The 26,002-nt window shown below is 49.3% G+C and overlaps 1 protein-coding gene across 1 annotated transcript; it reads left to right on the top strand.

Annotated features, from left to right (window-relative positions):
* Positions 1-1,243: 1,243 nt before the first annotated feature.
* On the top strand, positions 1,244-14,118 carry UMOD (uromodulin). The gene is made up of 8 exons (XM_075528104.1): positions 1,244-1,337; positions 2,876-3,655; positions 3,745-3,852; positions 5,440-5,648; positions 6,623-6,771; positions 8,716-8,961; positions 12,113-12,275; positions 13,987-14,118. The coding sequence occupies exons 1-8, from the start codon at positions 1,244-1,246 to the stop codon at positions 14,116-14,118; spliced, it is 1,881 nt and encodes a 626-aa protein (XP_075384219.1).
* The last annotated feature ends 11,884 nt before the right edge of the window (positions 14,119-26,002 follow it).

The following is a 26,002-nucleotide window of genomic DNA, read 5'->3' as shown; positions in this document are numbered from 1 at the left end:
AACAAGAGCGACTGTGCTTCTTACTCATTCAGTGACTATTTGTGAAGTGCCTACTGTGTACCAGATGTGTGATGTGGGAGTGAATAAGAGTACGGACTCTGCTTTATGTGTATCTTCTGGATTAATTTCCATGCAACAATGGTTATTAGTGAATTATATTATCAGTGTGTCTATCCAGAATTTTCTTTTAAATGCCCTCAAGCGGTGCATGTAGGAAGGGAAAATATTGTTTTCTGTTTTATTTTGGTTGTGTGAGAATATGCCTATAATCTCATGGGTCATGACATAATTGTGTTTTTTCCTATTGGTGGTCATAATGAAGAAGATGGGGGCGGGGGTGGGGAGGAAACCCCTACAAAACAAAAAACGCTGACCTAAGACCCAAGTTTTTTGAGCCACAAGGATGTTTCAACATTGAGCCTGGCATATAACAGACGCTGTTTTCCAAAGCAATGTTCCCTATTCCATGGATGAGGAAACTGATTCTTAAAGAACTGGCATCCTTTCTCCAATGTGACACTGCCAGTCATTGAGGTTTCAATTCACGTAGTAGGCTCCAGGTCCCGCACACTTAACTCCAGGGAATCCTATTTGATGCTCAAAGAACAGGGGTAATAGCAGCCATCTAGGATTCATTTGCCAGTTGGATGAAACGATATGAGATCACTCTGAATAAAATGTATTGTAAAGTTGAGTTACCTCTCTAGTCGTTGACCCAAGACACTTTAGAATGCTTGAGGGCAGGGATTTTGTCTGTCCTGTACACCGTTCACTAGGGTGCCTAACCTTGTTTTAGCACACAGTAGCTAGTCAAATGTTTGTTGGAGGTCTACATGGACCTGGGCAGATTGAAAAAATGCCCCAGCAGGAGACAGGAAGCCAGTTCAGAGCATCACTCCATATTGTTGCTCCCTGCTTCAGATGAAGAGAATCGGTCCTTCCCAATGTGCTGAGCCCTGGGAAGCAAAGCTTGGGATCTGGTGGAAGTATGGTTGGGTCCCCGCTGGACCTCCACATGGCAGGATTTTTGTCGTCTATATAAAAGGTACCCCCTGGAGTGGTGCAGCCCACAACCAAAGTGCTCTTCTCAACTTGGGAGGGGAGTTCTGGCATGGGTTTAGTCCATCCCTCTCTGCTCACAGGACCTCAGGGATCAGAGACCAGGAAGAAACGCCCAAAGCCCACCTGTCCTGTTTCTGGCAGGACTTTTTAGTAGCAGAAGTGATAGTAAAAAGCAAAAAGGATGGGACGACTTTTCTCACTGACCTCAATGCTGACAGTGATGGTGGTGTCTTCTTGGCTCAACATAGTTGCAGCCACCAACAGCTCTGAAGCAAGTAAGTGTCAGGGGGCAGGGGCAGGAGCTTACAGTGAGCAACACAGTCCACAGGATCTCTCTCCTATCACATTTGGGATTTGTACAATCTCTATTCTAAGTTGGTTTCTTAGACATTCGTGCACACAGGATTCACCTGGTCATTTGCTAAAATACTGATTCTGGTCTGGAGTGGGACCTGAGAGTCCACATTTCTAACACATACCTGGTGATGCTGATGTTGCTGGCCCAGGGAAGAGAATTTGAGAGGCCAGGGGCTACTGTAGCTTTCAGGCAACAGGCCTTTACTGGAAGGTCAAGAACATACTCAAGCACATGGGGAGATTTGAACATACCCAGATGACTCAGAAATATCACCCCTTCCACCCTTAAGAAATGCTGATGCCAGGGGCTCAAGTAGAAAGAAAATGTTCTGAAAATGATGATGGCAACAAATGCACACGTGTTTGACACAGTGCATGTATTTATGGATTGTGTTCAGAACTGTATGAGCTCCCAATAAAATGATTTTTTTAAGTCATCCCATTGAATTGAGCATTGCCCTCAGGTAGCTTTCAGGCTCTTCCTGGGGTACTATGGATGCGCAGTAAATAAAAAATGAATTACCCTAGTGCAGACTCATGGCATGGGAAGAGTAGAACTTGGCTCTACGGGGTTTTCAATGGCTGATATTTTGGGAGTAGATGGCTGCCCTTTCTTTTGCGGCGTCTCTGGGTAGAACTAACCATTTGTACAACCCAGGACATCTACATACGAACTCTCATGATCGTATCATGCTTAAGAGCACACACTCCATGGTCTGGCCACCTGGGCTCCTGTCCTCGCTTTGCAGCTTGCCAACTGAGCAAGTGGCTTAAACCTTCTGGATCTTGGTTTCTTCATCTTTAAAACGCAATGGTGTTGGTTGTCAGCCCCCTCTAGCAATTCTGTTGCATAGGAACCCCGGAGGGCAATGGAGATCTGTCCACTGGGGTTTTCTTCCTCGTCATTTTCATGGGGGTGCATGATGGCACAGTAAATAAGTGCCAATCACAAGATGGGAAGTTTGGACCCACCAGCCACTCTCTGTAGGAGAAAAGAGGCATCAGTATGATAACTCTGAGCCAGAATCGACTAGACAACATTTGTTTTTGGTTTTTTAATCTTTTTCTGTAAACCATTTTATTGGGGGCTCTTACAGCTCTTATAACACTCCATACAGCAATTGTATCAAGCATATTTGTTCATATATTGCCTTCACCATTTTCTAAACATTCACTTTCTATTTGAGCCCTTGATATCAGTTCCTCTTTTTTTCTCTCCCTTCCCTCCCACCTTTGTGACTCCTTGATAAATTATAAATGATTGTTTCCATATCTTAACACCGATCGCTGTCTCCCCCCACGTTTCTGCTGTTCGTCCTCCCGCTGGCGAGTTTTCTTTGGAAAGAAGGTCCGTTCAGGGCTCCGTCTTGAAGGACACAGGGCGTGGGAAGCGTCCCTGGGGGGTGGTCACCGGCCCAGCTGCCCCACCCTGAGCCCGCGTTTCTCCTTTCCTCAGAGAGCTGCGTGCAGTGTCACAGCAACGCCACCTGCCAACAGGACGGGGTGGCCACCACGTGCTCCTGCCAGGCGGGCTTCACCGGGGACGGCTTCCAGTGCGTGGACGTGGACGAGTGCGCCGCGCCGGGGATGTCCACCTGCTGGGCGGGCAGCAGCTGCGTGAACACGCCGGGCTCCTACGCCTGCCTCTGCCCCGCCGGCTTCCGCCCGGCGCCCGGCCGCGGCTGCGTGGACGTGGACGAGTGCGCCGAGCCCGGGCTCAGCGCCTGCCACGCCCTGGCCACCTGCGTCAACGCGGAGGGCAACTACTCGTGCGTGTGCTCCGCGGGCTACGGCGGGGACGGGCAGCACTGCGCATGCGCCGCGGGCTCCTGCGGCGCGGGCCTGGACTGCGTGCCGGCAGGGGGCGATGCGCGCGCGTGCGCAGACCCCTGCCTGGCGCACCGCACCCTGAACGAGTACTGGCGCAGCGCCACCTACCGGGGGGGCTACGCCTGCGACGCGGGCCTGAGCGGCTGGTACCGCTTCGTGGGCCCGGGCGGCGTGCGCCTGCGCGAGACGTGCGTGCCGGTGCTGCGCTGCAACACGGCCGCGCCCATGTGGCTCAATGGCACGCACCCGTCCACCGACGAGGGCATCGTGAGCCGCACGGCGTGCGCCCACTGGGGCGGCCACTGCTGCCGGTGGGCCACGCCCATCCAGGTGAAGGCCTGCCCCGGCGGCTACTACGTCTACAACCTGACGGCGCCCCCCCAGTGCCACCTGGCGTACTGCACGGGTGAGCGGGCCCCTCTCCAGCCACCGCCTTGCGCGTGGGAAGTGGGGGGGTCCCCTCCTTGCTGACCCTCCGCGCTCACTGCCCCGCAGACCCCCATTCCGTGGAGGGCAGGTGTGAGGAGTGCAGTGTGGAAGAGGATTGCACGTCGGATAGCGGCAGGTGGAGCTGCCAGTGCAAACAGGACTTCAACATCTCAGGTGAGACGCTGGCTGGCCAGGACCCACGGATCCGCCCCCTGTGAGCTGGGGGCCTGGACGTGCTCCCCGGGGTGGTGGATGGGGTTGGAGATGGTCCTATCAGAGAGCAGAAGGAAGGGTCAGCAGTGCCCATTACGAGCAACCAGACCCAGACGAGCAACCAGAGTTGAGAGGCCCCCATACACCCAGCCTTCTTCAGGGGGCTCCCACCACAGGGAACACATGTGTGTCACTGCCATCCGGGAACCGAAGGCGCCCGGAACACAGACCTCCTGTTAATCTGCTGAGCGACCGTGGACAGGGCACCCGGCTCTCTCTGAGACTCCCTTTCTCCATTTTCACGGTGATTAAAGCAGTCTAGAATATTCCAAACCGCAGTCCCTCAGGTGTCAGTGACACTTTCTGCTTCTCTATAGCCAAAGTACTACGCAGGTTATGTTTTTGTTTATTGTTTACTTGTTGTTCTTCACACGATTTAGATCCCTCCTTCTTTTAAGTAAATTTGGGAAATGTATCGTTACTGCTGTATCTGCCTGTTCCCAAATGAAACCTCAGATGGAAAGTAATGGTTGCCAATACCTTCTGATATTTTGACCCCCTACCCCTTGCCATAGTTGGATTCCCACTCAAAGTGACCCTAAGCTGAACTGCCCCATAGCCTTCCCACGGCTGTGTAACCTTGAAGAAGCAGACTGCCCATTCCTTCTCACTGGAAGCGGCTGGTGGGTTTGAACCACCCACCTAGCCGCTAGCAGCCCGCTGAGTTGCTGGGCCTCTGAGATTTTGATCGTAAAGATGAAAACTCGTGTTGAAGACCAAGGATCACGACATTCAAGCAGGTTCAGGAAGAGAGTTTAACGTTTCCCTTCGGAGGTGAAGGTTGCCCCACATTCGCATCCTAGGCCAGGTCTCCTTTTGTTGAAGGGGCAAATGACCAGTGTAAAAGAAATTGCAACTAACTGGGGTTGCGCTTTGCTATTGATTGATTAATTGATTGGAATTTGGGATTATTTAACTGAGACAGTAGACAACTTCCAACTGCCCTGTGTTTGGTATCCAGCCACTCTTAGGATGGCCGGGGGCAGAGGGTTGGCCACGGAGCCCACAGAGTCCACCGCTCTGAAGCCATTTGCTTGGCGGTGGTGTTGGTGGGAATTGACACAGCACAACTGTTTCTCCGGGTAGAATTCCATGGCATTGGTGGTGTTCTTTGGGTCATGGCATCATTCTGACCCTCTTTTTCTGAGTTGTTCCTCCTTATGAACATCAACTCACTGTCTACTACCCAATCTTTCGAGAGACTGTTGTCCATGTGATCTTTTATTCCAAAAAAAACCTACTCAAGGCAGACACTTTTTGCTAGCTGAGCCGCACTAAGGTTTGGTTTTAAGGAAACGTCAGGGCATAATTTTGGCCTAAGATGTTGCAAGTCGACCATGTGTCTCCATCACAGTGAGAGGAAGACCACAGCGCCTGAGGGACCCTGGCCGGTAGCCAACCTGGCCATTTGGGTGGGTCCCCAGGCGATGTGGTGGGATTCCAGCCATAGACACAGGCTGTTCAATTCTGTCTGCCTGACCGTTTCAGACATCTCCCAGCTGGAACCCAGGCTGGAGTGTGGGGCCAATGACATCAAGGTGTCTCTGGCCACGTGCCAGCTGAAGAGCCTGGGCTTTGAGGAGATCTTCATGTACCTGCGAGACAGCCGGTGCTCCGGCTTCAATGAGAGGACTGACAGGGACTGGATGTCGGTGGTGACCCCAGCCCAGGGCGGCCCCTGTGGGACTTCGATGACGGTATGTTCTGGCCAGCGTGGGCCAGGCTCAGAGCACTGCCTGGCTGTATAACCTTGGCTGAGTTGTTTAGTCTGGCTCAGTTTTCTCACCTGTAATATGAATGAAGGTGTGTGAGGTGATTAGGATAACGGCTGCTACATCGTGAGTGCTTCAGACATGTTAGCTGAAAATCAGGAAGGCTGTGTCTTCTTGGGGATGATAGCTCCCCATTTTACAAGTGGGGAAGTAGGATTCAGACAAAGCCGTGATTATTCTTCATGTCATGGGTGTAGGCATCAAGACCATAATCGGTTTTGTAAGACTCCCAGTGGTCCGAGAAAGCAGGCCTTGTGCATATCTATGGAAAACCAAGGGCTCGCCTGCACCATCCCCAAACCCAAGCCCATTGGAATTCAGTTGATTCCAGCCCTTGGTAGCCCCATGTGTTAACAGGGTAGAACTACTTCCTAGGGGCTTCTTGGCTGTCATCTTTACAGAAGCAGAGCACCACACCTTTCTTCCATGGCACCACCAGGTGAGTTTGAACCGAGCACCTTGACCTTAGTAGTAGAGGGCAAACTGGGAGTCTCTCAACTGGTGGCCACAGGCCACTGTTTGCATGAACAGAGTCCTGCTTCCTCCTAACAACTTCCTCCATCCCAAAGAAAAGAGAAGATAACATTGAAAGGAAGCAAGAAAGGAGTGAATTCATTTTCATTTGTCAGCCGTGGCCCCCGAAATGCCATCATTCATGCATGACCTGGCCCATGGGTTTACTCTTCTTGTTCTTCAGAGAAGCAGCACAAGGCCCAGTAGCATGTCGCTCAGGGCCCAGCACAGGGCATGTGCTCCTACGTGCTTGATGCTCTTGGGATTTTTTTTGGTCATGGGAATTGGGAGGGTGGCTCCCAGGTGGCTAGAGACCCACTTCTCTGGCTCTGCCACTCTGTGCAGCTTTTCATGTCTCTTTCTCCCCCGCCCCCTCCCAATCACAGAAAAATGAAACACATGCCACATACAGCAACACCCTCTACCTGGCAGATGAGATCATCATCCGTGACCTCAACATCAAGATCCACTTTGCGTGCTCCTATCCCCTGGACATGAAAGTCAGCCTGAAGACCTCCCTGCGGCCCATGGTCAGGTGCGGCCAGAGGAGGGCCCCCGCACCCCTGGGGGGCTCCATGAGCCACAAGGCCCTCAGCTTCTTTGTTGATTGCCACCCATGGAGAGGCTGCTATGTGGGGTGGGTGGGCTTAGGGGAGCTGTTAGGGGAGGCTAGGAGAAGCCCCCACCTAGGAAGTCTATAGGCTAGATTTAAACCCAGACTCTGCTGTGTTCAAACTAGGTGACTTTGAGAAATTGACAGTCCCTCTTAGGATGCCAGTCTTCTCACCTGTGAAAGGGCTCTAGCAATGTTTGCCCTGATTTCCTCAGAAGTACAATATACCCTTGCAATGTGAATCAAATATCACAGCCTCAGCTTATCAGAGAAGCGAGTTATTCAAAACCGGAAGGTGGCGGTGGGGTCAGGAGTCTCAGTCCAGCTCGGCCATGGGACTTTGTGCACGTCATGAGTCACATCTGGACCTCAAGTTCCTTCTCTGCGAGTTGAAGGAGGTAGATTAGAAGAAAACTTTACCACTTATGCTCCTTGGAGTCCAAGGGGTTTTAAGGTGGTGCCTTCGGAGTCCCTACAAGGTTGAATAGAGAATTTCTGCCCCTGTTGGATGCCACATGAAAAACAATGTTGTAGTGAAGTAAAATTGAAACTACTTTGAATAGGATGCAGGATAAACCAATGATGCTGACGGGGCGAAAAATAATAGCTGTAATAAGAACTGCCATTTGTTGAGAGCTTGCTACCTGCTAGACATTGTACCAAACACTTCCCAGGGGACATCTCACTAAAACCATATAGCAATCCTGGGAGGTATAGGTGTTGTCATTATTATTCCATATATATATATATGTGTGTGTGTGTGTGTGTATATATATATACATATATATATATATATATATATATATATGAATTGAGGTTCTGAGAAGGTTAAGTAGCTGTCCAAGGTTCAGGATGGAGTAAGCAGCAGCACCTGCCATGCTCAGACCATTGTGCCCAAGGCCTCACTCGTGCATGATCTTCAGAGGTCACTCACCAGGGCTCTGTGTTCACCAGGTGGACAGGCATGGGAGGGCCAAGAGCACTAGAAGGGCACTTGGCTCCTTTGGGGGAAGAGCATCACATGTCCTAGACCCGGGAGTCAGGATGAAACACACCTGTGTGTAGGGCAGCCCTCAGTCCGCAAGCCAGTGCTTACTTCTGAGGTTATGTATAACGGAGTCTTTCTAATGCAGCTTAATTCCCAGAACATTGATTGACAGTGTCCTTGGTGAGCTTGTCCGGTGAAGTCTATGTCAGAGAACCCAATTTTCAACATGCCTCATAAAGCCACCAGCTAAAGGGGGGCTTTGTACTCCTGTAGAGTTAGTTGTGGAACCCATAGGGGTACTATCCTGTCCTATAGGGTCACTATGAGTCACCATCAGCTCGATGGCACTGAGGTGTTTGGTCTTGGAATGGTGACCCATTCAAAACACCCCCATCTTCAAATGGAGGTGCTAGTAGAGGGACAGGGGAGCCAAGACTCAGGCTGAGTTCTATAGGATTTCGGACTACTGCCCTGCTTGAGACTGAGACCAAAGTGAGGAGTCTTTTTCCCTCAGAAGCACATCTGCTCTTCCTTTTGAAGTCTACAGTGAGAGCCAGGGCCACCAAGTCAGGACCCGGACACGGCTGCTACTTAAAACGCGGTGTTGGCATCAGTAGGATGTAGCACTTATTAGAAACATGACACTTGGCCTCCATCCCAGACTTAACTGAATCAGAACCTACATTTGAGCAAGATTCCCCCCTAGGTGACTTGTGCGAGCTTATTGCGATTTTGTGACAGAATGGTTGATATGTTCCGGTTCTACTGCTGAGTTAAAAAGAAGTGAAGGGACTGCCCAGGAACACAGATCTCAGAGCGTGGCCTGGCAGCCGATGTTCTCAGCTCTGGGCCTCTCACCAGCCTCTTTCCGCCTGCAGCGCCTTGAACGTCAGCGTGGGCGGGACGGGCATTTTCACCGTTCGGATGGCCCTCTTCCAGAACCCCGCCTACACGCTGCCCTTCCAAGGTCCTGCTGTGACCCTGTCAACCGACGCCTTTCTCTACGTGGGGACCATGCTGGATGGGGGTGACCTGTCTCGTTTTGCACTACTGGTGACCAACTGCTACGCCACACCCAGTGGCAATATCACCGACCCCATAAAGTACTTCATCATCAGAGACAGGTACGGTGAAAGCGATCACCTGGGCATAGCATCCGGAGGGTTCTTGAACTTGGAGGAGTCCCTGGGTCGTGCCAAAGTTAACGTGCGCAGTGGCTAACTGAAGTTAGTGATTCAAGGTCACTCAGAGATGGTTGGGAAGAAAGACCCAGCTGTCTACTTTGAAAAAAACAAGCCATTGAAAACCGTCTTGAGTGCGGTTAGATTCTGACACATAAAAGTTCTTTATCATTTTCAAGAGGCCAGGTTGTGTCATCTGCGTAGCCCAGGTTAATGAGTTCCTCCGATCCTGAGGCCCTATTTTCCTTCAGAGGTCCAGCTTCTTAGATTATCTGCACAGCATGCAGATTGAGTAAGCGTAGTCAACGGACACAGTGGATGCAAGCTTTACCGCTCTTTTAATCACACACTGACCCCTTGTTCTACGCACATCTCCTCTTTGCTTGTGGACTGGTTCAGCATGAGCACAAGTCAGGGTTCTGGAATTACCATTCTTTCTACTCTTGTCCACAATTTGTTATGATATACACGGCCAAATGCCTTATTACAACTAGTGAAGCACAGGTAAACATCTTTCTGGAATTCTCTGCTCTCAGCCGAGATCCATCTGACATCAGCAAAGGTATCTCTCATGCCACATCCTCTTGAATACAGTTTGAATTTCTGCGGCTCCCTGTCAATGTACTGCGACAAATATTTAATTATCTTCAGCAAGATTTTACTTGCATGTGATATTATTGATCCTGCTTGGTAATGAATTCCTACATTTTGCTGGGGCCCCTTTCTTTGGATTTGGTACAAACATAGATCTCTTAGAGTTGGTTTTTCATGCAATTGTCTTACAAATCTCTTTGCATAGGCAAATGAGCACGTCTGGCATTACATCTCTTTGTTGAAACGTTTCGATTGGAATTCTGCAATTCCTGGAGCCAAGTTTTAAGCCAATGCCTTCAGTACAGTTTGGATTTCTTCCTTCAAGACCTTCAGTCCATATGCTACATCTTGAAATGATTGAACCCTGACCAATTCTTCTTAGGACAGTGGCTCTGTGCTAATGCCTCCCAACTTCTTTTAAGGGCTTCCTAAGTCATTGAATATCCCTACCCCCCAAACCCCCCCACTCACATCATCTTTCAGCGTTGCAACTTGAAGCTTGATTTTTATTTTTTACTTCAGTTTTTTTTTTCAGCTTGAGAAATAACAAGTTTGCTCCTTCTGTTTTGGCTTTTTAACTTCAGGTCTTTCACATTTCATTAAAGTATTTCACTTTGTTTCTTCGAGCTGATCTTTGAAATCTCCCGTTCATCCCTCTTACTTCCTCAGCGTTTATTTGACTTTAACTATTCTATGCAAGTTTCAGAGTGTCTCCTGAAACCCATTTTTCTCTTTTCTTCCCCCCTCCAACCGCCCCCACCCCAGATTTCCTGGCATTTCAGATACAATGCTGCAGTCATTCGTGGTTGTGAACCTCTATTAATAACTTAAGAAAATTAATTGGTAATGAAAGGAAAAAAGGAAATGATGCATTTCTGCACCCCGGGTAACGGTGCTGTAACCACTGAAGCTGTTGTTCAGCGTGTGAAGATTTCACCAAGTGCAGAAAATCAACGAACCGTTGACCTTTGAACAGCGTGGGCTTGACCGACACAGGCCCGTTTCCAGCAGGCTTTGTGTGGTGGCTCTTGCTGAGCTCAAGTGTGGAGAGTAGTCACTTCAAATGGGTGTGACCTTAGCCTCTGTGAGTTGCACTAATGTGTTACATTTGACAACCATATGTGTCATGTCATTCTATGACTTAACATGGTCATAAACGTTAGTAAGGGGGTGATGGTCTGGTGCAGGAGGTGGTCCCTGCAGGGAGGGTGACACCATGTGCTACTGACTGGATGCTACCAACTCCAATGATGACGGGGGTGGGGGGGTGGGCGTGTGTAGGATGGGGTGGGGGTAGGGATGTTGACCATGTCTTCCTGCTGAACCTCTGTCCTGGTTTCTGGTAGCTGCCACTGATCTTAGATGTTCTTTTGCCCGTAGATGATCCTCCTATGGGGCGTCTCTGTGTCTCTTCTGCTCTTTGTATAAGCCGCCTCTCAGAAGTTAGGAGGTTTGGAACCCATCCAAAGCTGGCATTGCTTCATGAACACAACAAAAGAAAGCCTCTACTTCCAATTAGGGTCATATGTACCAGTACAGGGCCTGGGGTTTCTGCATAGCTCCCAGGATACAGTTCAGTACATATAGGGGGAGATCAGCCACCCTACGAAAGTCAGGTCTCTCGGGAGTGAACCAGGGGAAGGTGCCGTGGAAAAGGGAAAGAGGGAAAGAGGAGAGGGTCAGCCTTTTCAGCAGCAGCTTCACAGAAAGCATCTCTGAGCGGCTGTCCCTGGGCCCTTCTCAGTTCTTTTTAAATTGGCCGGCTCACACTGAGGTGTAAGTTTCGTCCAGGTGTCAACACACACAGCCCTCTGCTACTTGCTGTAATAAACTATGAAATCCTTTGTAGTAAAGAGGAAACAGAAGCCCATTTTAGTCCCTTTTGTGTGTTCAATGGGTGATTTTCCAGAACTAGATCCCCAGGCAGCACTGGGTGAACTTGAACTTCTAACCCATAGCAGACAATCAGCCTAGCAGCCAAATGTCTTAACCGTGGGCACCACCCAAGGACTTGTAGTTACCCATGGTTTCTGAATTCCATTTCCCGGGGAACCAGAAAATGCTGACTTTCAGTAAGTTTCAACTCTGTGTGGACGAGAGTTTTACTTTAGCGTCCTCTATGTGTGACATGTGCCACCTCCTGTTCTCCTGTGCACGTTTCAGAACCATTTGCTTAATATGCACATCTCTCTTATGAAGTGGGACACCCTTATGGTCCCTTAATAAACAGCATTTGAGAAAGATGAGGCTTTCTACTCCCGTAAAGAATTATAGTCTCAGAAACCCACAGGGCCAGTTCAACTCTGCCCTCTAGGGTCACTACAAGTCAGAATCGACTTGATGGCAGTGAGTTTATAGGTAGGGACACTGAGGCAAACTCAGTGGAAGGAAGTTATTCTTGGTCACACCGATAGTAGGGGGTACAGTAAGATTTGAACCTAGGAAACCTGACCTTCAGCCTTGGCTTAACCAACTGTGTTACTCGGTTTGACCCTTCCAGATGTCCGCGCATGGAGGACCAAACAATCCAAGTGGTGGAGAATGGAGAGTCCCCTCAGAGCCGATTTTCGGTCCAAATGTTCCGGTTTGCTGGGAATTACGACCTGGTGTACCTGCACTGTGAAGTGTACCTCTGTGACACCATGACTGAGAAATGCAAGCCGGTGAGTTGCCTCCCTCTCTTAGCCAGACCCCCATCTCCCCTATCTCCCCTAACACTGACCTGAAAGGCATTTGGTCACGTGGTCTGAAAGAAAACAAACACACATCCCTGTTATACTCTGTTAGTACAGGGAGTGACTGAGCAAGAAAATGAGGTGAGTGTGGCCAGGCAGGTGGGATCCCAGCAACTAGCTGGGAGAAGTTCCGGTTTATCTACAAACTTGTGTTCTAACAGCAATGGCTGGCCAGTTAAGTGTTACGTTGCAAAAGACCTCTTTAAAGTGCTACGGAGCCAAGAGATCATTGTGAGGACTATGGTGTATCTGACTCAAGCGATCGTTTCAATTGCTTCATCTACATGTGAAAGCTGGACAGTGAATGAGCAGGAAAATGAATGAATGGGGAAGCCCAGAGGAGATGTGGTCCATTTGAATTGTGGTGTTGGTCAAGGATCCTGAATCTGGACGGCCAGAAGGATGGACACCTACATCTACATGGAAAGGAGTGCATCCAGCATGTTCCTGAGAAGCAAGGGGGGCTGGACTGCATCTCGCTGTCCTTTGGACGTGCCCCCAGGAGAGGCCGGTCCCTGGGAAAAGACTCGATAAAGTAGAGGGTCAGTGCAAACCAGGAAGGCCTTTGGCTTGATGGATGGACACAGTGGCGGCAGCAATGGACCCAAACAGGAACAACAGTGAGGATGGTGCAGGACCGGGCAGTGCTTCATTCTGTGTGCTTGGGCACCGTGCGTCAGGGCAACAAAAGCATGGCTCCTCGTTTTCCCAACGGTCACAGCAACCAGCGCACTGAGATCTTAGTTCTTATTGAGGTGTAGCTTCTGGTTCAGTGTCTCAGGGGTGCAAATGAATATTCTCAGCACCAGGTCAAACACCAGAACGAGCACCCACCCATTGCTAGGGGCTAGATTCACTCACAGTGACCCTATGACAAAGCAGAGGTGTTCCCTGGGATTTCACGCACTGTACATTTCTAATGGAACAGACAGCCTCACCTTTTACTCAGGGAGCTGCCAGTTGATTTGAAATGCAGACCTGGCAGTTAGTTAGCAGCTCAATGGCCTTCTCCACTGCGACACCAGGCTCTGAAACTCGACAGCAAGACTCTAAAGGAGGTGGTGGTGATAATGGGGTTGGTTGCCCCCGAGTCAATTCCAACTCGGGGTAACTCCATGTATTACAGCGTAGAAGTGTTCCGTAGTGTTGTCCTGGTTGTAATCTTTGTGGATGATCAAATCAGACCTTTTCTTCTGTAGTGCCACTGGGTGAGCTTGACGTCCAGAGTTCAGGTTGGCAGTTGAGCAGTGACTGTTTAAGTAGACTGGAGGTTTAAACCCATCCGTAAGGACCTTGGAAAATAGGTCGAGTGATCTTCTTCCATAAGAGTAGACATGTGAGCCCTGTGGAGTACAGTTCCAGGGTCTTCATGAGTTCGAATCAGCTTGAAGGCAACTAATAAGACATTATTAGCCCCATTTCCTCAGAGGGCTTAGATGACTTGCTGAAGGTCCTTGAGTAACAAATGGCCGAGCTGGGTCAAGAACTCACAACTACTTTACCACACTCCTCCTGTACCACCCTCAAGCCCCCGCTAAAGGCAGAAGGACCCCTGGTGGGGAGCACAGCCCGTTCCATGGCAGGCGGAATCCGGTCTCCCCCACAAAGCTTTTCTGTTTCACCCTCCCTCTCTCTGCAGACCTGCTCTGGGACCAGATTCCGCAGCGGGAGTCCCATAGACCCAACCCATGTCCTGAACCTGGGACCCATCACTCGGAAAAGTAAGAGAGCTATTCCCTCGCCAGTAGTCCTGGTGGGGCACGGTCTCTGAGGCGAGATGACAGAGCCTGGCCCCGGGACCTGCCTGAGGTCTGATATGTAAGAGCGGGTGGATTCTGGGGGCAATGTGGGATAAGTGCTACCTGCTGTTACCAGTCCTGGTGACATTCATTCATTGCACATGCGTGTTTGTTTGTGCCTGTGTGTCCAGGCCCCATGCTAGTAGTTGGTGATCTCGTGATGAGCAAGTGATGACGTGGGCCTTGCCTGCCTGATGTGGACCAGTCAGAACTACAGCATTCCCATTCCCCAGTAGTACATGTATGACTGAGACTGGGACATGTGTAGTGAGGAAAGTGCTGGGCCCTTACAACAGGAGCCCAGGCCTGGTCAAGGAGACCCCCCGGAAGTTAAGCTGGAGCTGAGCTTCAGAGGAGAAGTGCAGGTGGCAGTGTGAGTGAGGAGTTAGGCTGCTACTCAAAAGATCAGTTTGAAGCCAGCAGTTTCTTGTGGGAGAAAGAAGAGGCTTTCTACTCCCATCGAGATTACAGGGGCAGCTCTGCTCCATCCTAGAACATCGTTAGTAAAGTCGATGGAAGTGGGCTTTTCTGGGTTTTGTTTTTTAATCTGGAAATGGAGGAGGGATTTACAGGAAAGGGGGTGCAGGAGAAGGACTCCAGACAGAGAGGGGAGCCTGACCAGAGGCCTCTTAGAAGGACTGAGTGAAGGCCAGTAGGTTGGAAGAAGAGCTTGGGGGGGGGGGGGTGATCAGACACCCAGACCCTCAAAGCTCTGGAGTGGGGTTTGACACCTTGAGCATACACATAGCAGGAGCCCCGACAGGTCTGGGGTTGGGAATGACATGACCAGGTTTGGGTTCTGAAAAGGTCACCCCAGTTGCAGGTGAAGAAAAGCTTGCTGGACCTAGGCCCCTCTGACCAACCTCTTGCCATCCCAGGGCCCTGTCCTTGCACTGACCCTGCGCTTTCCCCCACAGATACCCAAGTCACTGTGTCCAGCGCTGTGCCCAGCTGCTCAGGTAAGCTCAAGTCCACCCTGAAGAGGGTCCCAGGGCTTCTATCCACCAGAGGGTTGACCTGCTAGATCTGAGCACTGAACATATAGCCGTGGGGACACCTAGTCCCAAAGCTGCCCCTGTGTCCTTAATCCCAGTGGTCTCACAGTGGTCACACCCATGGTTGTAGATAGGGACAACAGAACATAGACCCTCCAGACACATACACACAAACACATGATGTCACACGTATGCGATCATATGGTGGCTACACACACAGATGCACAGACAGCTGCAGCTACTCGATGTTTTCCCTGCACGCAGCCTGTGCATCCGCTGCAGCTTCGCTAACCCCTTCTCCATTCAGCACTCAGTACTGATTTGCTGGGTTCGTCTGTGGCCCAAGCCTGGTACAAGGGTGAACCTGACACACAGGCAGGAAACGCTGCCTCTTTCCTTCTTTGTCCGTCCAACCACAAAGAATGGGATGGTGGGACTGTATGGCCTTGATTTTCATGGCCACAGAACCATCTCACCCTCTAGACAGAGAGCAAGTCCTTTCAGGCTCCTAGATCCAGGGGGTATCAACCAGCCCGGTACTTAGGATGAACAAATTCAGTGCAGCCCGGGAGAGCTGAGTGCAGAAGAGTCCTAGTCGTAGTGCGAAAGACTGTGCCCTCTGAACACACGCAGGGATGCCACGCATGGCGGAGCAGGTTGGCAACTACACAAGAGCATTCGGTTGAGGGTGGACTAAACCTGGTATCCACAGGAACACCTCTCTTTTCCTAATTGGCCCACCTCTTTCTAATTAGTCTTCAGGATAGGGAACAGGAGCCCCGGGGGCCTAGTGGTTACTAGTGGTTACGTTAGGTTGCTAACCTCAAGATCAGCAGTTCAAAACCACCAGCCACTCCATAGGAAAAGAACGGCTTTCTCCTCCTGTCAAGAGGTACAGTCTGGGAATCTCACAGGAGCAGTCTATCCTGTCTTATAGGATCGCTATGCCATTGACTCAATGGCAGTGAGCTTGTTTGTTTTTTCATAGCTAGAGGAGGCTTTTTTTTTTTTTAATAATTGCACATCTGTCCCAGCAGCACCTTTAAATCGCTTTCCTTTCAGGGCTCCTGAAGACCTGGGTGCTTCTGTTGGCCACTCTCACCCTGATGCCCCAGTGATCCAGTGCCTGAAACCCTAGGTCTGCGGCTTCCAGTCCCTCCCTGCTGCCCAGAATGGGGGGCCTGTGATGAAGCAGCCTGGTGCTCCAGGCACACCACAAGGAGCTGGTGCTTCCATCTCGCTCCCTATGGAAAGACAGCCTGTCCTTAAATGCTGCCTTCTCTAAAAACAGGACTGTGCGTAAGCCCAAGCCTCCTTCAAGGGGGTGCAAAATAATGATTTAAAAAACCCGGTCTTTGAAGTCATTCATTCACTCACGATCATTCAGCGGGTACTTCCTGAGAAATTTCAGCTAAATAGGCATCGGGCATTGTCCGTGGTGCTGGGACCTCTGGTGCGAATAGTCAGACCCTGCTCTGCGCGAATGGAGTTCTCAGCTTGATCAGAGGACGGGGTCAAACCCTGGTTCTGCAGTGTGACCTTCATTAAGTCACACGATTTCTATAAGCTCCATGCATTCATTTGCTCACTCGGTCATTCATTTCACAAATATGTCTGAACACCAACTCCGTACCGGCGCTGTGCTGGATGCTGGGACACAGCAGTGAACAAGCCAGGCCTTGCCCTCCTGGGGCTCCCAATGTGGCAGGGGCAGAGGCTGTGGGCAAATAATTACAAGTGTGCCAGGCGTTTCAGAAGCAGAGACTCTCTAACAGGCTACTGCGTCTGTTGATAGTGGTGCCCTCTTGGGGCTCAGTCAGGTCTCCAGAAACATTGATTTGAGCTGTGAGCAGGATAAAGCTGTGAGCCCCTGTCCCCTGCATCCTGACCCTGTGACGAGTAAAGGAGGTGATGTGGAGACGCTGTACCTCCTCAAAATGCCTCCTTGCCTCTCCAGCCCAAACCCTAGATTACCTATCTATTTACAGTACCCCGTCATTAATGATGAGCAAATACAGGGCCTCTACTCTGTAGGGGGTGTCCAGGAGGATATTCTGTGCAGGCCCAGAACTTGGAGCTGCCGGGCTGAGACACTTCAAGTTGACAGGCCCAGCAAGACCCAGGCAGCCAGGGGCAAAAGGAAACCAATGCTCATGGCATATGTCTGCCCTGGTGCCAGGTGCTTCCTCAGACTCCAGCTGTGGCATTTCAGGAGAGGCCAAGGACTTATTGCTGTATTTCCTTGTGAACCCAGGGAAAAACACACGTGTGTATCAGCAAATGGGGGCTGTGAGGAGTGTACCTTAGGTTAAGGGACTTCTTATCAGAGGCAGACACACACTGAGGACACATGTGCCTGCTGCCTTTACATAAGAGTTTTGCACAGGAGGACCGCTGTGTGGGTCCCAGCCTTGTCCTTGGGCCCAGCTGGGCCATTCACCTTTCCATTGACTCACATGAAACAGAACTTAAGGGGATAATACGAACCATAAAAAAATACAAGCAAGACAGAAAGCAAGAGTTGGGAGAAAAGAAGGTACTTCTAAATTAATTATTTCCCCCCTCTTTTCCTTCCCTGCCCTGCTCTTGTCTTTCCATTCCAGTTTTTTCTTCGTAAGTTATTGAGCTCAATAGAGTCCACAAGTATTTTGAAACATAGGATCTGAGATATGTCAGGGGAATTGATACATTAGGATTATGGTGTTGGTGAAGAATATTGAAAGTGCCAAAGGCTGCCTGAAGAACAAACAAATCTGCCTTGAAATAATGCGTCCAGAATGCTCCTTTGAAGTGAGGTGGCAAGACTTGTGTCTCTCACTTTGGACGTGAGATCAAGAGGGAACAGCCCCAGGTAAAGGACAGCATGCTTGGTAGAGTGTCAGCCAAAGGGGGGAAAAAAGGCCCTCAAGGACATGGATTGACCCAGGGACTTCAACAACGGGCTCAGACAGGCTCAGACATAGGAACACCTGTGTGTTCGTCTGGGTCCTTCAGAGAAACGAAAGCACAGAAACTCGTGTATAAGAGGGTTTTATGTAGAGGTTAAGTGTGCATCAAGAAAACATCCCAACCTAGTGTTGCCCAAACCCACAAGTCCAACATAAACCCCTTAGCCCATATGTCCAACACCAGTCCACAAAGTCCTCCTCCATCTCACAAAACAGACGCAATGATGCCGACTGCAGGAGGAAAGCCGAGTCAGTGAATGTGTAAGCATCTCAGCACTGGCAGGGGTCTCCACACGGGTGTTCCAAAACCCAGGACTGGGTGGTGACTAAGGAAGTAAACCTTGCCAGCTGAAGCAGGGAACTGGCTAAGGCAGCTGCACCCTGGTCTGACCATCAGAAAGCAAGAGACCGAGAACTAGAAAGGTGAGGGTCACTGGGCCATTTATCCCTCTGCCCTTCAATTAACCCCACATGTGTTTATAGGCCAGGTTGGCACAATAAACTAACTACATCAACCTGTAAGGATGACATAGAACGGGGCAATGTTTCCTTTGGTTGTTTATGGGGTCGCTATGAGTCAGAACTGATTCAGTGACACCTAAAGCACAGCAACATGTCAGCTGACAGAAAGTGCTGAGAGGGGGAGAAAAATCAAGGAAAGGGCATAGAGCCACGAGGGTGGTATTCCAGAGGTTGGTCAGATAAGTTATCCCTCATGAGGAAAATGGGAGAATTGATTGAACTGGGGCGATGTGAGCATGAGCATTCTAGGCAATGAGACATAAGAAGTACTCTGAAGGAGGATCTTGCTTGCTCTTTTCCACCATCGTTTGACTAAGACAGACAGCCGGAAGCTGAGGCATTGCTTATGGGAGAGAGCCTGGAGGGTCCACACTGCCATTCTCTCCATTTGCTCAACTCCACTAGGCATCAGTTCTAAGGCTGGTTGTGGCTACAAAAGTAGCCTTCTGGGTGGGCAGATACGTAGTTGAGTGTGACTGGCATCAGCCAGGAGAAGCAAAGGATCAGCGAGAGGGAACACCGTCCAGCCAGTGGCGTTAGGAAAGTTTACCAGGAGCTAGTGAACCACATGCTCAGTTGGGTAGAGCGATCTGGATGAGGGAATAAACATGCTGAGCTATGGAGGTGGGAAGAGTTCAAAGACTCACAGATTGGCTGGGGCCTAGGATATATAGACAAGAAGCTATAGATGACCTAGCAGCTGTGAACAGGGACCAGACCTTGGAGAGCTTAGAACTCAAAGGGAGTGGGGAGGGGGGAATCCCTGAAAGATGACTGCAGGAGCGAGAACAGACTCAAAGGTAAAGGAAGAAAGTAGGCTGGTCCACTAAGTACTTGTTCCAATTGCCCTGGTACAAGAAGTGAGGGTGGAGAAGGAATGAGACGCTTAAAAAAGGTCCAATGACAAGATATGGTGATTATTGTCAAGGAAGATTGAGGAAGAAAAGAATGAACCTTGAAAGGAGGGACCTAGGTCTCCAGCCTGGTGCCACTGGGTAAGACAAGTGATCAAGCAGAAGATTTCAGGGAAATGATGAGTTTCGAGTTGAACCTACTCAATATGAGATGTCTCACGAATTTCAACTCAAGCGGAGGGGCCCAGCAGGCCACTGGGTAGATGAATCTGAAGTTGAAAGAAGGGACCAGGTCTAGGGATTGGCAATTCACCAGCATGTAGATGGTGCCTAGAACCCTGGAAATAACTTGACAACTCCCAGGGAGACCAAGGCGTGACGAAACAAGGGCTCCGTCTCTTCCCATGGGCAGCTGGCGGAAGTGAATCAATCGTGATAATGCTGGAGACTTCCGAGTGGCAAATAAGAAAGGAGGGGCTGCTTTGAGGGTCTTGATGAGTTGTGTTTGTTATTGTGGTCAACCTGCCCCGTTGATGTGATTCTCCTGCCACTGCCACAGTAGTTGAGTATAGAATTAATCAGGAAACGTGAAGAGCAAGTGGGATAAGTGATTTACATAGAAGGAATTGCAATCACTGAGATGAAACAAAATGTGTTTGCATTTTTTGGGATGTGAAAGTGCTATTTTGATATGTAAACCTTCACTGAATTCACACACACACACACACACACACACACACACACTAACTTTAAAAATAGCAACATAATGGACTGATTCCCAAAATATAAAGATTGCTCTTAGCCATGCTTTCTCATTTCGTATTTATCTCCAACACCAGCCAACCAATGGCACTGCCTCTGCCTGAAACCACACATGGTTAGTTCAGGCCTTACCAGAAGGACTCTGACCGCAGACTGTGGGCCTGCACGGGCCTTAGACCCCCAGCCACCCAGAGCTAGGTCTTCATAGTTCAAAAGCCTGTTTTTCTGAATGTCAAATAGGCACTGGTCAGACCCTGCTGGTCTCATAGCCCCTAGTGCAGCGGTTCTCAACCTGTGGGTCATGACCCCTTTGGGGGTCGAACAACCCTTTCATAGGGGTCGCCCGATTCATCACAGTAGTAAAATGACAGTGATGAAGTAGCGACGAAAATAATTTTCTGGTTGAGGGGCGGGTGGGTCACCACCACATGTGGAACTGTATTAAAGGGTCTCGGTATTAGGAAGGTCGAGAACCACTGCTAGTGGGATTGATTATGTATCCGAACTGATGGCGCACAGGCCTCAGTGAACTGCTAGGGATCCGTGCATTTTGTGGCCTAGCTTTGTGGTTTAGATTGGAGTCTGTGGCGAATTAACTGGCTTTTGTTTTTGTTGTTCTCATTTGTTTATTTTTTTTGAAGTTAGAGTTTAAGGTAACTTCTATTGAAATGATCTGAGGGGAGGTAGAGTCAGCAAAATAAGTGAAGAGTGGGTTAAGAATTATTAGCATTTTTATGACGAATAACACTTGTAATTTCTTTGGTAAGAATGAAAACAAGTGCTTTGTTTGTAATTTTAGGCCAGAAGAACAGGCATGGCATGTCTGCTGAAGACGAAGTCGACGGAAACGTCCTCTTTTGCGTCTTGGGGGAAAGCAAGACCAGTCGTGCCATTGTACGGTCACCATGCAAAGGATGCCAACCACGTACCACCAGGGCAGCACAAGAAAGAAGGCATGATCTTTATTAACTCAAGTTACAAGATCATTCCCTTTCCCAGGCTCCCTCCTTTCTTAATGTATAAAACATCTCCTCTTTTCTCCTTTCGGGGAAACAGTTCTTTGATGGGCTGTGTCCACTCTGTCCCCTTGAATATCATGTCCAGTGAAGCTCTCGTTCCCCCACACCTGTCTCATGAATTGGCTTACTCATGGCAGGCAGCCAGAACCACCTGGGTTGTGTTGACAGAAGCATTCCCACAACTCTGGGGAATGGCCGTCCACACTATCACATCATTGTTGTTGTTGTTGCAGGGGCCCTCTAGTTGGTCCTGACTCATAGTGACCCAGGAGCAAGAGAATGAAGCCCAGCCCTGCACCATCTTCAGTCATCACTGTGTGAGCCCATTGTTGCCCTCACCGAGCGTCTTCCCCTTTGTCAGTGGCCTTCAACTTTACCAAGCATGATATCCTTTTCCAGGGCCTCGTTCCTCCTGATCACGTGTTCAGAGTACGTGACAAGGAGTCTCGCCAGCTTTGCTTCCAGTAAGCAGGCACCCCCTGTGTTTCTTTCGGCTCACCTGATACCCTATCCTTCCCTTCCCCCACAGAGAGAGGCGCATGGCAACACTGGCCAAGGAATTGATTGTCCCTGTTTCTTACTCCCTCCCCTTATCAGATTAGCATATCTAACATACCTCAGTTTGCAGCTTGGGTGGAGTGGGCGGGGGGAGGCAGGTGTTAGCATTATGATGTGACTGGTTTGGGTAGCTACCAAATTCAAATCATAAAAAGATTCCCCAACAACAGACCCTTCAGTGGGAACTCTTCTGTCCAGCCAGGTGCCACTGGAAGAAATACAATCATCCCGTACACCCCTCCCTCTCCCCACACCCATGCCAATCCAATGATGTCTCTCAGATTGTGCCTCTAGGCCAGCAGTTCTCAACCTTCCTCATGCTGCGACCCTTTAATACAGTTCCTCATGTTGTGGTAACCCCCGACCATAAAATTATTTTCGTTGCTACTTCATCACTATATGTTGCTATTGTTATGAATCATAATGTAAATATCTGATAGGATGTATTTTCATTGTTACAACTGAACATCATTAAAGCATAGTGATGGATCACAAAACAATATGTAATTCCATATTGTGAAATATTTATTTCTAATGATAAATAAATGAGATTTTATCTTGAAGCAGGGTGTAGCATGGGTAACAGTCTTCACGCCGGGTACTCGTATGTGGGCATATCTGTGTGTGGGCGGACCTACCTGGAGATGGATAAAGGAGTGGTGTATCAGTTCTTAAGAACATCAGAAATATGTGTTTTCTCATGGTCTTAGGCGACCCCTGTGAAAGGGTCATTTGACCCCCAAAGGGCTCGGGACCACAGGTTGAGAACCGCTGCTCTTTTCTCAGCACCTGTCTAGAGAGAGTCTCTGGGCCCAGGCACACAGTCAAGGCTGATTGAATGATTGCTGGATAACCTACTTCCCGAGGTTAGGATCCAGCTGTGGCCTTTGGGGGTCCCATTCATTTCCACAGGTTTACCTGCTGCCTGGCAGTTTTAGAAAACAAAGACCCCTAGCTGGGGAATTCCAAGGGCTGTCTTTGAGGAATCAAAGATTCTTCTGGATCACAGTGGAGGAGGTAGCTCATGGCACCTTACTCTACCCACCAAAGCTGGGGTTGGGCTAGGCGGTGTTACCAGTGCCCACCCCTGTGGCTTCTAAAGGGTCGCAGAGCAACACAGAAAAGGCAGCAGACATTCATTTTGTCAAGACTCTGTCTCTTTCACCAATCCCAGGAGCTCTACCATGCCATAAAATTGAGCTCTAAGCCTGGATTTCACAGTCTAATCTTTTACAAGCCCCTCTCAGCTCCACAAGGAGCCCTGGCAGTGTAGTGGTGGCATGCTGGCCTGCATTTGGGTAGATTCACTCCAAGGGAAACCATGTACTCTATTGAGTGAAAGAAAAGAAGTTTTCTTGAGAAATAATAGGAACTGAACAATGTTCAGTGAAATGCAAAGCAGTCCATCCTTAGTGAAGAGAGAGGTCCATTTATACTGAGAACAAAAGAATGGGGTGGGGTTAATGATTGCTTGTAGATAGATCGGCTTTAACTTGAAACCCTTTGAAATGTGAAGGTCACCTTGGCTGGGAATGGGCTAGTTATGGTAGCATTTTCTTTTAGAAGAATTAATGGGAGACGAGTAACAAAGAACTGGAAATTATGAGGGGAAAAATGAACTGATGCCAGGGGTTTAGGTGGAGGGCAAATGTTTTGAGAATGATGAGGGCAATGAATGTACAAATGTGCTTCACACAATCGATGGATGTATGAACTGTGATAAGTGTTGTATGAGCCCCTAATAAAATGATTAAAAGAAGAACTGGAAATTAATGATGTCCCCAATGTCTAACTCTTCCAAAATGTAATTCAGCTCCATTTGGCCTCTACTCCTCCCTTGAATGTATTCCCTCAAGTTCTTAAGTTCTGCAGTGTCCCACAGAAACCCATGAAAGATCGAGGAAATGTCTCTCCTGGTGGTAGGTCTTGTTCAGTCCAAAATCCGAAGGTCAGGCAGGGGTGAGCCTGATGCAGGGTCTAGACGTAGAAGCCAAAGATATCCAAAACTCTCAGCAGGGTCTCTTGCTTCTGCCCAAGCTCATCCAGGAAATGGAAGTCTGCCTTTCTAGGGGAGGTGATGCTGTCGATAGGATATTATACAGTGGCACTATTATATAGCCACCGAAAACAAAGGGTGTAGCCTGGTCTATGCCTGGTTTTACGGAGGGATCTTTAAAATGTCATCGAGGAAGTGTGAACAACCAGGTCAGCCGTTTGAAACCTCTATCCACCTCCACGGGAGAGAGACAAGACTTTCTACTCCTGTAAAGAGTTACAACCCTAGAGAGCTAGGGGCCGTACTACCCTGTCCTATGGGGTGCCAGGACTCAATGACTTTGTTTACTATGGTCAGATCTTACTCCCCATCCTTTTCCTGCTCGTTAGTAGAGAATATCCTGCAAAATGGGACTATAGCCACAGGTGCATAAGGTCCAGAATTCTAATATCTCACATACGGGATTACGGCTGGAAAGGTCATATTCACTGACATATTCACCTGAGTGAGTGGAGTCAGGTGGTTTAGTGATACAGGTTTGGTTGTGTATCCCTTTGATTGGTTAACAGGATTATAGTAATTAACAAACACATTCCCACCCCCCTCTGGAAAAACAGTTCCCATCCTGGAGCATAGTTCCCAAGGGTTTTCTTATATCCTGACCTTTTGTTCCTTGGGAATGCTCATTAGCCCATCCTCCTATGTCTGACCCTAGTGGCTCCAGTTTTTCAGTTTGAAGTTCTATGGGTCAAACATGGATGACACCTTCTGCCTTTTATAGTTTTTCCCTGGCTCAAACTGATCCCAAACTACATGGTCTCCAGCTAGAGGCTGGGGGGATTAGACGTGAACACAAGGTATCATTGGAAATCCATTGTGCACACAAGGGCCTTTTTGATTTCTCCCCACTTTCCTTTGGAGGTTCAGCTTCCATGGATGAGTGTTTTCTTTTGGGCAGTGAGGTAGTTAGTTCATTGTGCCAACCTGGCCGATAAACACATGTGGGGTTAATTGAACGGCAGAGGGATAAATGGTTCAGTGAGCCTCACTTTTCAAGTTCTTGGGTCTCTTGCTTTCTGATGGTCGGACCAGAGTGCTGCTGCCTTAGCCAGTTCCCTACTTCAGTTGGAAAAGCTCACTTTCTGCAAGACATCCCTGAGGAGAAGCCACATGGATCTACCCCGATGCAGCCCTGGGTGCTGGAGCCGCCGTGTGGAGACCCCTGCCAGCACTGAGATACTTACACATTCGCTGACCCAGCTTTCCTCCTGCAGTCGGCATCATTGCATCTGTTTTGTGAGATGGACGAGGACTTATGGATTGGTGGTGGGACATATGGGTTAATGGGTTAATGTTGGACTTGTGGGCTTGGGCAGCACTGGGTTGGGATGTTTTCTGGATGCGCACTTACCCTTTACATAAAACTCTCTCTTATACAAGAGTTTCTGTGGATTTGTTTCTCTAAAACACCCAGACTAATACAGGTAGTAAACATGGTACCAGCATCTTTGGTTTCTTGTAAGGATTAGTGTTAGAAGTGATTAGTGCCAATTAGCCAGTGGTGCCCAGTGTGGATGGCACTCAGTGTGTGCTGATAGTTTTCCTGGGGGCGTTTGGAATGGCCACAAAACTGCTGGAAGCATTTATATTGGGGTGGTGGTGGTGGTGGAGGGCCCTTCTTTCACCATAATTCGCACGAAGTTGCTCATCTCATCATACCCAGCACATCCGGGTATGCCTCCTAGACTAATTCGTCATACTTCAGCACCAATCATGGAGAGCCACATGGGTGGGAAGTGGCAATAAAAGGACAGCCCACAGCAGCTTGCTTTCCCACACCAGGCCAGAGAAGGAACTCTTCCCCCTCTGCGCTCTGAGATTGTACCTCGAGGTAAGTCCTACCTCAAGTCCCAGCAGACTTTTTCCTGAGGCGCTCCCCTTGACCCACTGGGCTTGCTGGGCTTAATTGCTTATGGCCCCATGGCCATTGCCAGGTGCTCCTGATATTACTCTATGTTCAGTTTACTACATGATTTCAGGTGCCTCTGGCTGGGGCAGACCTAGAGGCACCATGTCTTTTAAAGGAAGGTAGGCATCAGCATCTACTTGGAATTGCCTCTTGAGTAGGTACCAGTCCTGGGTGCTCTTCTGACCACATATTTGTGATCCTCCTTCCTTCTAGAAATAGTTCTCTATCTTCAA

The sequence above is a fragment of the Tenrec ecaudatus genome, chromosome 12 (genome assembly GCF_050624435.1).
Source record: "Tenrec ecaudatus isolate mTenEca1 chromosome 12, mTenEca1.hap1, whole genome shotgun sequence".
Taxonomy (NCBI): Eukaryota; Metazoa; Chordata; class Mammalia; order Afrosoricida; family Tenrecidae; genus Tenrec; species Tenrec ecaudatus.
The sequence above is the reverse complement of the archived record's forward strand: the minus strand, read 5'-3'. Positions and strand labels throughout refer to the sequence as shown.

Coding starts and splice junctions, on each gene's coding strand:
- UMOD (XM_075528104.1), top strand. CDS start 1,244: ATGGGACGACTTTTCTCACTGACCTCAATGCTGACAGTGATGGTGGTG. Junction 5,649..6,622: donor CCTGTGGGACTTCGATGACG/GTATGTTCTGGC, acceptor TCCCAATCACAG/AAAAATGAAACACATGCCAC. Junction 8,962..12,112: donor TACTTCATCATCAGAGACAG/GTACGGTGAAAG, acceptor TGACCCTTCCAG/ATGTCCGCGCATGGAGGACC.